This window comes from Triturus cristatus, chromosome 3_2 (assembly GCF_964204655.1).
Source record: "Triturus cristatus chromosome 3_2, aTriCri1.1, whole genome shotgun sequence".
NCBI classification, from domain to species: Eukaryota; Metazoa; Chordata; class Amphibia; order Caudata; family Salamandridae; genus Triturus; species Triturus cristatus.
In genome coordinates, this window is record NC_140584.1 from 1,192,881,683 (window position 1) to 1,192,897,329 (window position 15,647).

The 15,647-nt window shown below is 46.2% G+C and overlaps 1 protein-coding gene across 3 annotated transcripts in view; it reads right to left on the bottom strand.

Moving 5' to 3' along the window:
* SPEG (striated muscle enriched protein kinase) overlaps window positions 1-15,647 on the bottom strand; it is a 1,671,639-nt gene that overhangs the window by 68,174 nt on the left and 1,587,818 nt on the right. For all 3 annotated transcript variants that reach the window (XM_085650107.1, XM_085650106.1, XM_085650108.1), the window contains one exon: window positions 9,178-9,327. In XM_085650107.1, coding sequence (XP_085506233.1) covers window positions 9,178-9,327 — 150 coding nt within the window. The remainder of the gene's footprint in view (window positions 1-9,177; window positions 9,328-15,647) is intronic.

Consider the following 15,647-nt stretch of genomic DNA (forward strand, 5'->3'; position numbering starts at 1 on the left):
CATTCATCTTTTGTTAGGCACAGGTAAATTAAGTGATTTGCACAGAATCACAGGATTTAGAGCGTCCCTGCCGAGACTCGAAACCGGTTCCCCAGCTTTGAGGTCGACCGCTCTAGCCATTAGGCTACATCCTCTCCCTTTTTAACTTTTGTTACCTCTGGACAGAACTTCACGAAATTTGACATGCCAGGTATTATCTAGCTATGTTAAGCGATTGCTAAATTGGGTTTAGATCTATCTATAGGGGCCAACGTTTTAGACAACTAAGAGAGCTTTCTATGGAAAATGCAGCAGAAAAAACAAGTTAATATTTGCTGTACTGTATACTGCAGTAATTCAGTATTGGTATCTTTCATAGAGTCACATGCTCAAATCATCCTTGTCATTGAGGGGGAAGTCATACAGTAGTTCAATAATAAACAGTACAAAGGCTAAGCTAGGCTTTAATAGCTCGGGGAGGCCACATTGATAGCCTATTCACAATGTTAAGAAAGAACCGGGGAAGAGGGTGGGTCGTATGTGAATGTATGAAAGATACCAGTACTGGGGAACTACTGTATGGAGGTAAGTAACTTGTTTTTTCTCCATTACTGGATGCCAAAGTAGAAATGATCCATCATTCCCTCTTAGGCTCGCAGCCTCCCTTTCCTTCTATGCAACATGCAATTTTAGCGTCTGCCTCTGTCCCTTTTGGATCCACTCTATCTACATGGCCCTTGTTAGACCAAGAATCCTTACTTGACTGCTTATCCAAAGTTAAGTCCGGTTCTCCCCTTGATCCGGTTCCGGTAAATATCTTGCGTCAGCTCTCTCAGGATTCTTTGTCTATTATTCAGAATCTGCTAAATGCTTCACTCCAGGAATCAATGGTTCCCGAAGACTGGAAACAGGCGATGGTGGTCCCTCTTCTTAAAAAACCTACAGCTGACCCCAAAATTCTAGCGAACTATCGTCCTATTTCCCGGCTTCCTATGTTCTCTAAAATTCTTGAGAGACATGTTAACTTCCATCTTTCATCACATATTGAATCCTCAGGTTTTCTTCATCACTCGCAATCGGGTTTCCGCTCTCACTTTTCAACTGAGACTACTCTATTGGGAGTGATTGAGAACCTACGCTTGTTACTTGACCGAGGAGAAACGGCGGCGCTTATCCTTTTGGATTTAAGCGCCGCGTTCGATACCGTGTCGCACCCCATTCTATTGAAGGCACTTAGGTCAGCAGGGGTAGTTGGTTCAGCTTGGTCTTGGTTGGTTTCTTGTTTGCAACACCGTTCTTTTCAAATTTTTTCATCCACTGCTTCTTCATCCATTCGCCCATCTGCATATGGAGTTCCCCAGGGGTTCTCACTCAGCCCTCTGTTATTTAACATCTATGTACGTCCTCTGGCTGATATTGTGGAGGCCTCTGGATTAGCTCTCTACTCATATGCAGATGATACCCAGGTCATTTTTTCACTCTCAGCTGAAGCGGAAAGTTCTCCCTCCTCGCTTCAGCATGGTCTGGGTAAGGTGGCTGAGTGGATGCAGACTAACATATTAAAACTGAACAGTGAAAAAACTGAAGTCCTAATCTTCGGCAAGAATACTCACCTTTGGGGTCCTAGACACTGGCCTCCAATAATGGGCTCTCTTCCCCAGCCTGTGAAGCAGGTGCGGAACCTTGGTTTTATAGTGGACGATTCACTCTCTATGCGGCAACAGGTGGTGAGTGTGGCAGCCACTTGTTTCACCATATTGAGATGGCTACGCAAGATTCTTTGGATGCTCCCTGATTACACCAAGCGTACAGTCGTCCAGGCGTTAATAACATCACGCCTGGACTATGGAAATGTGCTGTACTTAGGGGGTTGCCAGGAGACTCTGCGGAAACTTCAATTGGTTCAAAATTCTGCAGCTCGTCTCCTGTGTAAAATCCCCCGTAGGACTAGTATCTCCCCTTTTCTTCATGATCTTCACTGGCTCCGTATTGACAAGCTCATTGAACACAAGACGTTCTGTATTATGTTCAAGATTAAACATCAGACTGCCCCTGCATATCTGCAATCTCTTGTCCACCCTTATGTCCCTGTTCGCTCGCTTAGATCTGCTTCACAGGGCAATTTTCATACTCCACGTTTTAGGCTGTCTAGAATGGGAGGTCGCTCTTTTTCATGTCTCGCTCCTAAGCTGTGGAATTCATTTCCCCGTAAATAAATTTTAGCCATAGTGATCCTCTTATCGCCTGGTCATCGGTGGCGCCGGGAGACCCCATTGTGGGTAGCTGCGCACCTAATAAATTAAATAAATAAATAAAAAATAAATAAAATGTTTCATAGATTAGGCAACATGGTGATTTTTTTTTTTGGTCCTCAATGTCACGTTTCCTTTTAGCCATTACAAAGTTAAAAGCCCACAGAGTGGTTTGGGGGAGGTGAATGGGGAAAGGTCAGTCCTGTTGATATGTTGTTTTCTCTTGTCTACCAGGGTATTGCTTCCTTCATCTTCGTGATCTTGACAAAGTCCTCGAAGAATCATTGGTCTTGTTACCATTCATTGTCCAGTTTTTCCTGAATTTGTCTCCTTCGTAACTGTTAATTTGAAATCAAAGAGATGCAGGATGAGATCATGCTGAGGCTGGAAAGATTAGCACATGCGTACTGAAGTAGACGCTCTTTTAGTAGTTTATGAGCAACAGTAGTTATTCTCTGTACCATTTCCTTTGTAGGAAAAGCCTTTCCCTGATCTGTGTTTAGTATTGCTCCCAGAAATGTTATCATCCTTTCTTGTCTTCCAAAAGGAAATGGCCTTGATGAGAAAAGGAACATTTGGTGGCCCAATCTACAGAGATAAGCTGGCACTGGGGACAAATATTTAGTGAGAATGCTTGGGTGGATTTGAGGCTGAAAGGGAAGACTATAAACTAGCAAATGCTAGATGAACAGGAATGTGAAAGTTAGCATCATGAAGGTCTAGGGATGTCATGTAATCTACCCTTGTTTAACAGCTGTAGAATATCCTGAGGAGTAACCATTCCAAATGATTGCTTCTTTAAGAATTTTTGTAGCTGTTGTGGGTCTAGAATTGAATCACCATTTGCATGATTTCTTTCTTATAACAAAAACGTTCTAGTAGAAACCTAAGTATTGCAGGCAATTATATTATATTTATAGCTCCTTTTTGAAGTAATTGTTTTATTTCCAAGCTTAACTGCGGTAGATGTGGTGTGATTTCTTTTGCAGTGGGCGTGTAGATGACACAGTGAAAGATTCTATAGTGTGCCCCTTTAGAACAAATTTCAGGACCCAGTGGTCTGTTGTGATAGACCTCTAATTTTCATAGAAGTTGTATATTTATTCCTTTATGGGTTGAAAGGGACTCATTGCCAGTGTCAAGATAATATCACTGACGAGAAGAAGATGTCTGCGATTGTTGTTGTGTCGTTGTTTTTCTTATCTGCACCTGTCTGAAGTAGGCCAATCGTGAAGGTTGTGTGTATTGCTGATGGCAGTACTGCTGGCTGTCACCCTGCTGAATCAGTAAGTAGTGATCAGGCCAGTATCCACCTCTAAAAAGGAATTGATCTCTCCCTCTAGGGCCCAAAGGCCATTGTTGTAGAACAAAGAAGGATGTCGCTGTGTACGTGTCTGTTTTGATAGATTGTAAAGCATCACCAACATGCTTTCGGAACAAAGCATCTCCATCATGAGGCATGTTCTTAATCTTGGTCTGGACTTCTGGGTGAAAAGATGTTGCTTTGAGCCAACTCTGACACCTAAGAATTGGCGCTCCTGCTAATTGCCAGAAGCCTGTAGAGTGTATATCCATTGCTGTATTGATGATCTTGGAGGATGCTATTTCTTCCTCCTGGATAATAGCCTTAGCCTATTTTCTCCTATCTTTTGAAGATACTCTAGAATAGAGCTCAAGTCTGGCCACCTCTGTCTGTCAATACGTTCACAGTATGGTGAAAGCATTAGAAGCTCTGACATGAGTAGCTGCCACAGCTGGGAAACGTTTTCAAACATTATCTAGTCTCCTTCCTTCTCTCTCCTTATCAGGAGTTGCAGACCAACGTGTAGAAGGATTCCTAGATCCTCTCTGGGCTGCCTGCATGACCCAAAGTCAGGTCTTGGTGTACTATGAGACATGGTGTAGAGTCATCTGGGTTGTATTTCTTATTGAAGCAGGTAATAATAGCTATGGCGCTGGGTTTTTCCATAAACTTTAAACCCTCTGCCCAGACACAGAGGGTAATAAAGAGGAGATCTGGCAGATTTTCTAGTTGGTTTGACAGGCAAAGAAGGGTCAGCTCTTTCTCATACTCTCTCAAGTATTGAATGCAATCAGCCAATTTTATTTGAGTTAGCCAGAGGTGGAGTGGGCAGAGCAGATAAAAGAACTACGTAGTGAATCAATTCTGATCGATTATCAACTGGAACTTTATCTGGAATTTTACCCTCTTTGTGTTCGTGATTAGACTACATGTCCTCATGTGTGAGTAGTATGATAGGTCGTTTAGAAGGAGGTTCTACAGGTTTAATAGGTAACCTTGCATTAGTAGGTGATGGAATGGTTTTTGGTGTGCGGGATGTTGAAGGACAGTTAAGAGTCTGCGCCCATGGAGATTATGGTTGTTCAGGGAATAATTTATAACAATCCATTAACATTAAGTGTAAGTCTTTAACCAGAGTAGAGGGCACCTGCATCATGGGTTCATCATGATAATGGTATCCTTCTTTTATAGGATCATACTCATAATAACCCTTGTTTGCATGCCTGGCCAAGATGGAGGATGTTCTGCGAATAAATGTTCCCCTTCTATATATTCGCTGTCATCATCATCATCGTCTTGTAATTGGAAGTTTAATTGCGTTGGCCTGTAGCCCTGAAGGGACCCTCATCACCAGAGTATTCTGAGTCTAGGAAATGCCTATACAGATAAGGTGACACTTTATTAGGAGCTGTGTGTTCCTGCCCAATTGGACAGGAATTCCTTTAACTTAAATATTATGATTTTTGGAATTCCTGTTTTTGAGTCCATAGTCAACAGTTGTTTATGCATCAATGAAGACTTGTGTGTCATCTTCGATTTCACCATCGACGGTTCACCCATCATCAACGCTGTTGTCGATAATACTCTCGCTCTCAACACTGTCACCATAGACGCTGTTGTCATTGTTGTTCTTGTTGCGGACATGGATTTGTGCCTCGTCTGCATATGGAGACATCGAAAAAAAATGTGTCCATGGCATGTTAGACTCCGGTGTATGCTTTGACTTTACCTTCAGGAATGGAGCTGAAGGTTCTGAGTGAGTTCCTGGAGACTGACACCTTTTTACTGAGGTGTTCTGAAACTTTATCTGTAGACGTTTGAGGTCTACCAGATGACACCTTAGTGCTCTTAAGTCTTTTTCTCACAGATTCAAGAAAATGTTCACCTTGAGATGAACGTTTAGGAGAATATTCTTCTGAATGGTCTCTTTATGGTCTTTTTTTTTTTTTTAGCCTTTTTGAACTATCTTGTTTCTCTTCTGAAGAGAGAATATTCTTGACTTTGTTTTTTTTAAGCCATAAAAGTACTCTAGCTTCTCTATCTTTAAGTGTCTTGGCAGAGAATGTATGAGAGATGTTGCACTCCTTATGTTTTTTGGGAGGGTTGTAAGCAATACATTCACTCCTTGTGGGGCTCTTCAGAAAATTGCCTTATTTTCCCCCAGGATTCACAAGGCCTGAAAAGACCTTTCTTAGGATTGTCTGCCATGATATCTGTTAGGAACGATAAGTCAGAGGTGAGGCAGCCTGTTGCAGTCGTGGGTCCTCCGCTAAGGCGGAGGAGTGCCCCCCCTGCTTTAAAGCAGTGCAGTGGAAAAAATAAAATGATAATAACAGAAGTTATTATCATTTTATTTTTTGTATTCCAGTTTCCACCAGGTAAGGGCAGGGCAGGGCGGGACGTTAGGGAGGAGGAGTGGCTGCTGCGGCAACTAAAGTGCACATGACTGTTTGGCCAGCCGTCTTAGACCGGCCAAACAGTCATTCACACTTTGCATGTTCTCCACCCAGGCTGTGTTACAGCCTGGGTGGAGAACATGCCCAGTCTTCCTTTCCCTCTCCGAGCAACGAACCACAGCGCTCAGACCCCAACGCTGCTATCAGGAATGTTGTGATTGGTCAGGGGAATCTGGAAGCCTGGGTGCTTCCTGTTCCTGCGAGGAGAGGCAGCAGCTGGCGACGGAGTCCAGCAGGTACGTTTTCTTTTTTTAAATTTCCTAAACCCCCCCACCTTTACCAGTCCCCCTGCCACCATCCCCTTGCAGCCGCCACCAGCTTGTTACTGTAGGCTGTTGAAGGATAGAAGTTAGGCAACATGGCGATTTTTTTTTTTTGGTCCTCAATGACACGTTTCCTTTGAGCCCTTAGAAAGTTAAAGGCCCACAGAGTGGCTTGGGGGCTGTCATTATGATGATGAAATCCGTCTTTGAAAGTGTCTTATGTCACAGATCTCTGTGAAATATGGGTTTCTATACTACTGCATTTTGTCCAATAAAAGGAAAATGGGTAAAAAATATCTATCAATAACGAGAAAGAGACAGGCATACAGAAAATACATCTCAGGTAATGGGCAACTGTGTAATGTTACTTGTTATTTATGTTTTATGTAACATAATTTATGAATGCATTCTGGTGCTCCTTAGATAGATTTAGCGTATTTGAGCATCATACGTTTAATATTGTCTGCCACAAACTGCAGATATGCCTTTGAGAAATGTTATTGTTATTGTTAATTCAATCTTGTATAGCGCATATATACCGGCAGGTCTCATAGCGCTCAGACAGAGGAAAAAACAAGACAACGAAAACAGGCTGGGTCCTTAGAAGTTGAAAGATTTCACGCCAGATCAAACGCTTCTCTGAAAAGGAGGGTTTTAAGTTTTCCACGGAAGGGAAGAAGTCTAGATTCCTTCCGTAGCTCTCCGGGCAACTGATTCCAAAGTTGAGGCAGGAGGATCGAAAAGGCTCTGCCTCCTTTAGATGCGAGGTTAAAACGAGGACATATTAGTCTACTGGCTTCTGCTGAGCGCAACTCCCGTCCTGGCACGTATTTGAGTACACGTTCTTTTATGTACTATGGGGCATGTTCATAGAGGGCTTTGTGTGTGATACACAGACCCTTGAACTTGGTTCTTTGCCTAATGGGTAGCCAGTGCAGTTCACTCAGCAGAGGGGTAGCTTGAGCTCTTATTGGTAATCTAAAAATGAGCCTGGCTGCGCATCGTTCAAAACTATCTGCAGTTTATTTGTCAACTTCTGAGGTAACCCAACATATAGAGCATTTCCATAGTCAAGTCTGGAGACTATCGTAGCAGATACTATTGTCTTCATGGTCGAGACTGAGAGGAGGGGAGCAAGTTTCCTCAGCTGTCGCAGCAAATGTGTGTTTTTGTTGGGGATAACGTTCTAATATTTAAATTGTTTTATGCAACAATGTGTATTATTGTAAATCTAATTCTAAATGCAATATGAGAAAATTATAAAGATGCATTCTAATGGTTTTCTTCTGTAATACACTGACACTACTGAGTAGGTTTAACAAGACATTTATTAAGAAAGAAAATAAAGTACAATGTGGGGCAGGCCACCTTTCTGCTGACTGGCCATCTTTATTTTCACACACTGGAGAGGATTCACTGGTAAATGCTTGCATTAAGGATGGGCCTGCAAGGGTGAACTTGTTAGATGTGCTGGTTAATATTCCGAAAGCACCACCGTCATTGTGAAGGCAGATTTTTCATCTGCACCAAAAGAAATAGGAGACGCTGTGTTTAACTTTTTTATTTGTTAAGGGACGCTATGTATCCTGCTCAATGTCCTGCATTTTAATAAATTAATTCAGCACTGTGAATTATGGTGACACACTCACACACACTTAAATACATTTAAATACACACACACACACACAAATTTAAACCATTAGGAAAAAACGATATGCTTTTAGAAATATTAAATATGATCACAAGTTAGAAATTCCCTTTGTTTTCTGCACCGTGTGCAGCTGTTACTCGAACTGTATTAGCTCGAGCTTTTTCTTTTTTTTAAAAACATTTGACATTAGATGAATCCACCTTCTGATACCACAAGGGAGGCAGAAAGCAATACTAATTCATTCTGATGAGGTCATGTACTAAGATAGAAACCAGATGAAAACAAAGAATGGCAAACAATAGGAACGTGTTTCACTGCTTCTGCTTTCAACCCTTATCCGACCAACATGACCTACACTCACTGTGACAGCTCCAGCACCCCAGGAACAAGGAACCCGCCAATGAAATACCACCAGATATGTCTGAGAAGGACCTTCAATAAATTCAAGAGGACTTCTTAAACAGGACTAGAAAAGATGCAGGCCAGAACCTATAATCAAAGGCTCCATGAAAACCTCCACTCCCATTTGGGTTTTGACAGAAGGGGCGGATTTAGTCATATTTCACACAACGCAGCACAGCAAGGCAAATGAGTGTGCTGAAAGGGACAGAGCAGAACTGCTCCACCTACTAAGATATGGCTCACTTCTGCACTCTTAGAGAGGGCGCATGGTGTGCTGCCTAGCACCAACACAGGCACCCTTGCACCATGCTACAAGGAGGCCTGCGTTCCTGCACAAAAACAATCCTTAGAAGCATATTCCTCGTTCCATGTTTGCTGCAGGATGCAGCACGCATGGAAAGAAGAAGTAACAAAGAGAAATGAAGATATTTCTCCTCGTTACGTCTCTGTTGGGTAGGAGCACTATATTGGTGCACACCCAGGTTTACAAGTATTTGTAACTCTGGGTTTGTGCCAAAATACATCGATGAATGCACAGGATGCCCATATTCCATCCATGTAACACCTACCAGATGCAAAGTAATGCAAGGCAGCACTATGCGCTTCCTCTGGATACTTTTTATTTACTAAATCACACATGACTTTGCGTGAGATAATAAATAAGAACAGTGGTTTGCATCGGGGATGCATCAAAAAGGGGCCGAAATCATACCAAGAATTGTTTGTATGTGACTGCAGGTAAGGGTCTCTCTTTACTCCTTCACATGATTTGCACAATGGATCTTTGGCAGTCATTTTTCATTATTGACCGCCACTAGACCTGTATTTCTAAAATAGCGGTCCAGCGCTGAAAACCCTCTCACATACTCACCAGGGGTAGATGGATAGGATCTTGCGGATGAAAAGTGAGGCACTCTGGGAGACGTTGGGGTAGAGCTTGAAGATGTCAAAGCGCCCGCCCTGGATCCTGTTCTCCGTTTCTAGAGGATCGGGTTCAAAGAAGGGAGAGCGTCCACTGAGCCTAGGGAGAGAAGACAGCCATTCAAGGGTCAGGCAGTGGGAAACAATCTGGCAGGAAGCAGAGTTAGTGGGTTCGCGGCAGATAGATCTGTGACCCTGATAATCACACAATATAAAGAGAGCAATGTATGGGACTCATGTTCCAACCATGAAGAGAAACAGAAATCCTGTCTCTCAAGCATGGACTCTTCAGGCAGTGCATAAGCCCCGAGTATTCCTATCTATGTGTGGACACCGGATTCTGGAGCACTTTCTTTTTTATGTCTCGCATACATATACCGTAAGCTTTCTGCTGAGAGCTCATGTCAGCACACACCACATGAGATACATACACACGATACACATACACATACATTTGCATGTAAACACACTCATACACATACAGAAAGGGGCGTTTGGACAGCCCCCACCATTGGCTACTGTGGCTCAGATGGCTTTAGGCATTGGCTGACAGGGTTGTCCATCAGTGTTGACATTATCCCCTAGCACTTCACTAATGCACACATTGGCATTAATGTCCTGCTTTCTAATTTTCATTTCTTAGTTTGGGGGCTATCCGCCTGAACTCTCTCTATGTCCTTTAACGCTCCCTTCTGTGTGCTCTCCATCTGCATGTCTGCTTGTACCTGCTACTCTTCCGCCTGTCCCCGGCCCACTCCACATTGTTTTGTTTCATATTTTATATTCCTTTCCAACGGCCGAGGGGCACCGTTCCAACATGGCATGAAGTAGGAAGAAGGAGAAATGTTAATTTGTACATCTCTCATATGTACTATTTAAACACAAATTAGGTTTTATCTAGTGTATGTATGTATTTAGGTATGTAAACATTCCTCAAAAGCTAAACAATTTGGTAATAATCACATTAAACTCACATACAAGGTAACAAAACATTGGAATGACGCCATTGGAGGCGAAAGCTTCCTATTTGCCAAGAGATTAGGAAACAGAAAAGAAGAAAATAATGGCAACTAAGGGTAAGGAAAGGGAACTTTCTCCAGTGGCATTATATCATTCCTTGGGAGTCAGCAGAAAAATTACTTTTCAAGTAGTGCTATACCTTTGTACCGCATTTCTTAAGAAAAAAGAAGACAGACTTAGAGTCTCATGTACAAAGTGTTTTAACGTGTCAAACTCTCTGATTCGGTAAATCTCAGGGCTTGCCACTGCTAAAATACTTTTTCAAATGTACTAAACCCAATTAACGATCCAGAAAAGGTTTCCTCAATCGTTAAATGGGTTTAGGAAACAATAAGAAATCAAAATTTGGAAGGGGTGTGTTCAGGGCGTCCCTTCCAAATACTGATTCGTTATGGTATGTTTTAATAATTTGTAGCATAAATCCAGTTGAAAAACATTAATATTTTATCACCAACTCAAAGGAGGTGGCAACCCATTTGTAAAAGGGAAGGGATCCTGATAGGACTCCTTCCGCGTAGTGAATGTTCACAGAAACGTTTTTAGGAGTAGGCAGTCCATGGGACCCCTATCTACGCCTAAAAAAGGTTTGTGCAAATCTTAATTTTTTTAATGAATCCCGTTACCTTTATGGAGATTGCTCTGCATTTAAAAAAATATAAGATTGCTTTATTTAAAAGCAATCAAAGACATGGTGGTCTCCTGGCCCTAGCAGGCCACGATTCCTGTGATTGTGGCCAATTGTAGTGGGGCACAATTTGAAACCTACCTCATGAATATCGATGAGGTAGGTTGAATTGCAACCCACTACTCTTCTGTGTCATGTAAACTGACCTATAAGTACATAGGTCAGTTTTAAAAAATGATTCAGTAAAAGTGGTGAGTAATTGCGAGCCCTTTCACTGAGTTCATTTTTTAGGTCTCGCCTAGGCAGCGCTTGTGCTGTCTCGTTGAGACATGCAGTATATAGCCAATCAATCAATCAATCAGTCATTTGTTAAGCGCACTACATACCTGCGAGGGTCTCAATGCGCTGGGGGGGAAACGCTACTGATCGAACAGCCAGGTCTTGAGTGTCCTCCTGAAGGTCAGCAGGTCCTGGGTCTGACGTAGGCTCAGTGGGAGGGTATTCCATGTCTTGGCGGCGAGGTGGTAGAAGGATCTCCCGCCAATGCTTGCTCTTCAGATGCGCGGGATGGTGGCGAGTGAGAGGTCAGCGTAGCGTAGCTGGCGGTTGGGGATGTAGAAGGAAAGTCGTCTGTTGAGGTAGGCTGGGCCGGTCTTGTGGAGTGCTGTGTGTGCGTGGATGATGAGCTTGAAGGATATCCTCTTGTTGACGGGGAGCCAGTGCAGGTTTCTCAGGTGGGGGGTGATGGGGCCATGGCATGGTATGTCGAGGATCAGTAATGCCGAGGTGTTTTGGATGCGTTGTAGTCGTTTGATGAGCTTGATCGGGGCTCCCGCGTAGAGGGCGTTTCCGTAGTCGAGTCTGCTGCTGATGAGAGCCTGGGTGACTGTCTCTCTTGTATCTGTCGGGATCCATCTGTAGATCTTGCGGAGCATGCGGAGGGTGTTGAAGCATGAGGAGAAGACGGCAATGCCTTGCTTGGTCATTGAGAGCGTTGAGTCGAGGATGATTCCCAGGTTGCGTGAGTGGTCGGTGGTTTTCGGGGGTGCCCCCAGTGCCGGCCACCAAGAGTCGTCCCAGGGTGAAGGGTTGGAGCCGAGGATGAGGACCTCCATCTTGCAGGAGTTCAGCGTCAGACGGCTGATCTTCATCCAGTCGGCGACGGCCTTCATTCCTTCGTGGAGGTTGGCTTTGGCTGTGATGGGGTCCTTGGTGAGGGAGAGGATCAGTTGGCGTAGGAGATTATGTTGAGGTCGTGCTGTCGGGCGATGTCTGCGAACGGGTCCATGTAAATGTTGAAGAGTGTCGGGCTGAGGGAGGATCCCTGGGGTACGCCACAGATAATCTCGGAGGCTGCGGATCGGAATAGGGAAAGGCGGATGCTCTGGGTTCTGCCGGAGAGGAAGGAGGTGGGCCATTCCAGAGCCTTGTCTCGGATCCCTGTGGCGTGGAGGCATACGTGTAGTGTGCGGTGGCAGACCGTGTCGAAGGCAGCGGAGAGGTCTAGGAGGATGAGTTCTGCGGTCTCACCGTTGTCCAGCAGGGTCCTGATGTCGTCGGTGGCGGCGATGAGGGCGGTCTCGGTGCTGTGGTTGCTGCAGAACCCCGACTGGGAAGGGTCCAGGATTCTGTATTCTTCAAGGTATGAGGTCAGCTGTCTGTTGACGATCTTCTCGAAGACCTTGGCCGGAAACGGGAGCAGAGAGATGGGCCGGAAGTTCTTGAGGTCTCTTGGATCTGCCTTGGGTTTTTTGAGTAGGGCGTTGATTTCGGCGTGTTTCCAGCTCTTTGGGAAGGTCGCGGTCTCGAGGGAGAGGTTGATGACATTGCGCAGGTGGGGTGCGATGGAGCTGCTTGCTTTGTTGAAGACGTGGTGCGGGAGTGGGTATGACGGAGAGCCGGAGTGGATTGTTCTCATGGTCTTGATGGTGTTATCGGTGCTCACACTGGCCCAGGCTAGCAGGGGGTCGTGGTCGATGATGTGCTGAGAGTCTGTTGTGTTGCTGTCTGTTGGGGCTGTCTGGGTGTTGAAGCTGTTGTGGATGTCTGCTATCTTGCGGCTGAAGAAAGTGGCGAGGGAGTTGCACAGGGCTTGCGACGGCGGTATGTCGTTGGTGTTGGAGCTGGGGTTAGAGAGTTCCTTCACGATGTTGAAAAGCTCCTTGCTATCGTGTGCGTTGTTGTTGAGTCGGTCTTTGAAGGAGGTCCTCTTGCCAGCCCTGATGAGGTGGTGGTGGCTGCGGATGGCATCCTTGTGTGCTGCGTGGCTGTCCGGGGTCTGTTCACTGTTCCACTTCTTCTCTAATTTCCGGCAAGCTTGCTTGGAGGCTAGGAGTTCTGGGGTGAACCAGCTAGCCCTCTTGTGGGGGGTTTCTTCAGCGGGGCGAGGGTGTTGGCGCAGTCCTTGATCCAGCATCTGAGGCTGTGGGCAGCGCCGTCGGTGTTGGAGGGTATGGTGGGTGGGTTGAGAGTGAGGTTTGCATGTAGTTGGTCTTCGGTGATTTTGCTCCAGCAGTGGCGTGGGATCTTTTGGGTGCGGTGGTGTGTGGTGGGTTTCTGGAAGGTGAAGTGGACGCAGCGGTGGTCGGTCCAGAGGAGTTTGGTGGTGTGGTTGAAGGAGACGTGTGGGCTAGAGGAGAAGACGGGTCGAGCGTGTGGCCGGCGGAGTGGGTGGGCGTTGTGACGAGTTGTTTCAGTCCGAGGTTGGCGAGGTTATCGATCAGGGTTGTGGAGTTGCAGTCGTTGTTGTTCTCAAGGTGAAAGTTCAGGTCTCCGAGGAGGATGTAATCGGTGGAGGTCAGGGCGTGCGTGCTGATGAAGTCAGCGATGGAGTCGCTGAACTGGGGACGGGGTCCGGGGGGTCGGTAGATGAGGGTGCCTCTGAGGGTGGAGTTGGGGTCTGTGTTGATCTGGAAATGCATGTGTTCGGCGGTGCTGAGAGTGTCGTCGGTGCTAGTCGAGACCCTGATTCAATTCCTCCTCCGACTCCATTGGTGCGGTCTCTCCGGGTGATCTTGTAGCCATCTGGGATGGCTATGGCGATATCGGGTGCGGAGGAGTCGTTCATCCACGTCTCTGTCGGGAAGGCAACATCCGGGGATGTTGTGTCGAGCAGGTCCCAGAGCTCGACAGCATGTTTGCGTGCGGAGCACGTGTTCAGTAGGATGCATCGGAGGTGGTTGAGGTCTTTCTTGGTGGGTGGTTCGTCGGGTCTGAGGCTGGTGTAGCTGCAGTACCGGAGGTGAAGGGGCCGTGTGAGCGTTTCGGGGCGACCTTGAAGCAGGTGTGGGTCCGTCCGGGGTTGAGAGCGTGGAGTGTGCTGGCATCATAGAAGCGGCGTTCCTCGAGGCGGGTGCGGGGACCAGGGGTTCTGGCGCTGGGCGCGGTCCAGGCGCGGACGGGCGCAGACGGGCTTGCCTTAGGTGCACCTTCGGTGCGCCAGCGGCGTGCCCGCTGCGTGCCGCTGCGCAGCGGCCGGCATATATGAGGAGGTGGGAGGGAGGAGCAGCTGGGAGGCGGGAGGCGGGGGCAGCGAATGGGCAGTCAGGGAGCGCTGGGATGCAGGGGACACAGAGGCGGGAGCAGTGCGGGGAGACTAAGGGAACAGAAGGCAAAGGCCACAAAAATAGAGGGGCAACGAGAGGAACAGAAGGCAAAAGGGCACAGAAATAGAGGGGCAACGAGTGGAACAGAAGGCAAAAGGGCGCAGAAATGCAGGGGCAACGAATGGAACAGAAGGCAAAAACGGGCATAGGGTTACAGGGGCAACGAGGGAACAGAAAGCAAAAATTGGCACAGGGTTACAGGGGCAGCTTAAGGAACAAAAGGCAAAACCGGGCAGAGAGACACGGAGACAGCGAGGGGTACAGAAGGAAAAACCGGGCAGAGAGACACGGAGACAGCGCGGGGTACTGAATATGCTACTTACCAGTATGCATCTGTTCTTGGCATGTAGGGCTGCTGACATTCATATCTGTGCATAGATCGCCGCCTAGTGTTGGGTCCGGATGTTTGCACGTTGTTGTCCTGGAAGAGTCTTCGAAGTATCCTGAGATAGGTGACTCCTCCCCTGGACCACAGTGCGCATGGGCATCCTCTCCATCCTCAGATTGTTTTTCGCCATTGTGGCAGTGATGGAGTAGATACAGAAAGTGATGACCATGCTATACAGGAATTCTGAGAGCTGCAGCTGCTACAGGCACCGGGGAGGAGGGTGGGCGATATGAATGTCAGCAGCCCTACATGCCAAGAACAGATGCATACTGGTAAGTAGCATATTCAGTTCGAGGCATGTGGGCTGCTGAATTCATATCTGTGCATAGAATACATAGCAGTACCTCCCATTAGCGGCGGCTACCAGTGCCAGCTGCAGCGGTCTGAAAAAGAGTTTTGAGAACAGCCTGTCCTACAGCTGCCTGCTGTTTTGATTGCACATCTACACAATAGTGTTTGGTAAATGTATGTGTAGTGGACCAGGTGGCTGCTCTACATATATCATGCAAAGGAATGTTTCCCAGGAAAGCCATGGAGGCCCCTAACTTACGTGTTGAGTGGGCTCGTGGGGGAATCGTTAATGTGCGTTTAGCTTTTTGATAGCAAATTTGAATATATTTAACGATCCATCTGGCTATACCTGCTTTGGAGATGGCGTTACCTTTGTGGTGTGGGGCAAAGGCAACGAAAAGTTGTTTTGTTTTCCTAAAGACTTTAGTCCTGTCTATATAGTACACGAGGGCTCTCTTTACATCTAGTGTATGGAGTGCTCTTTCTGCGAC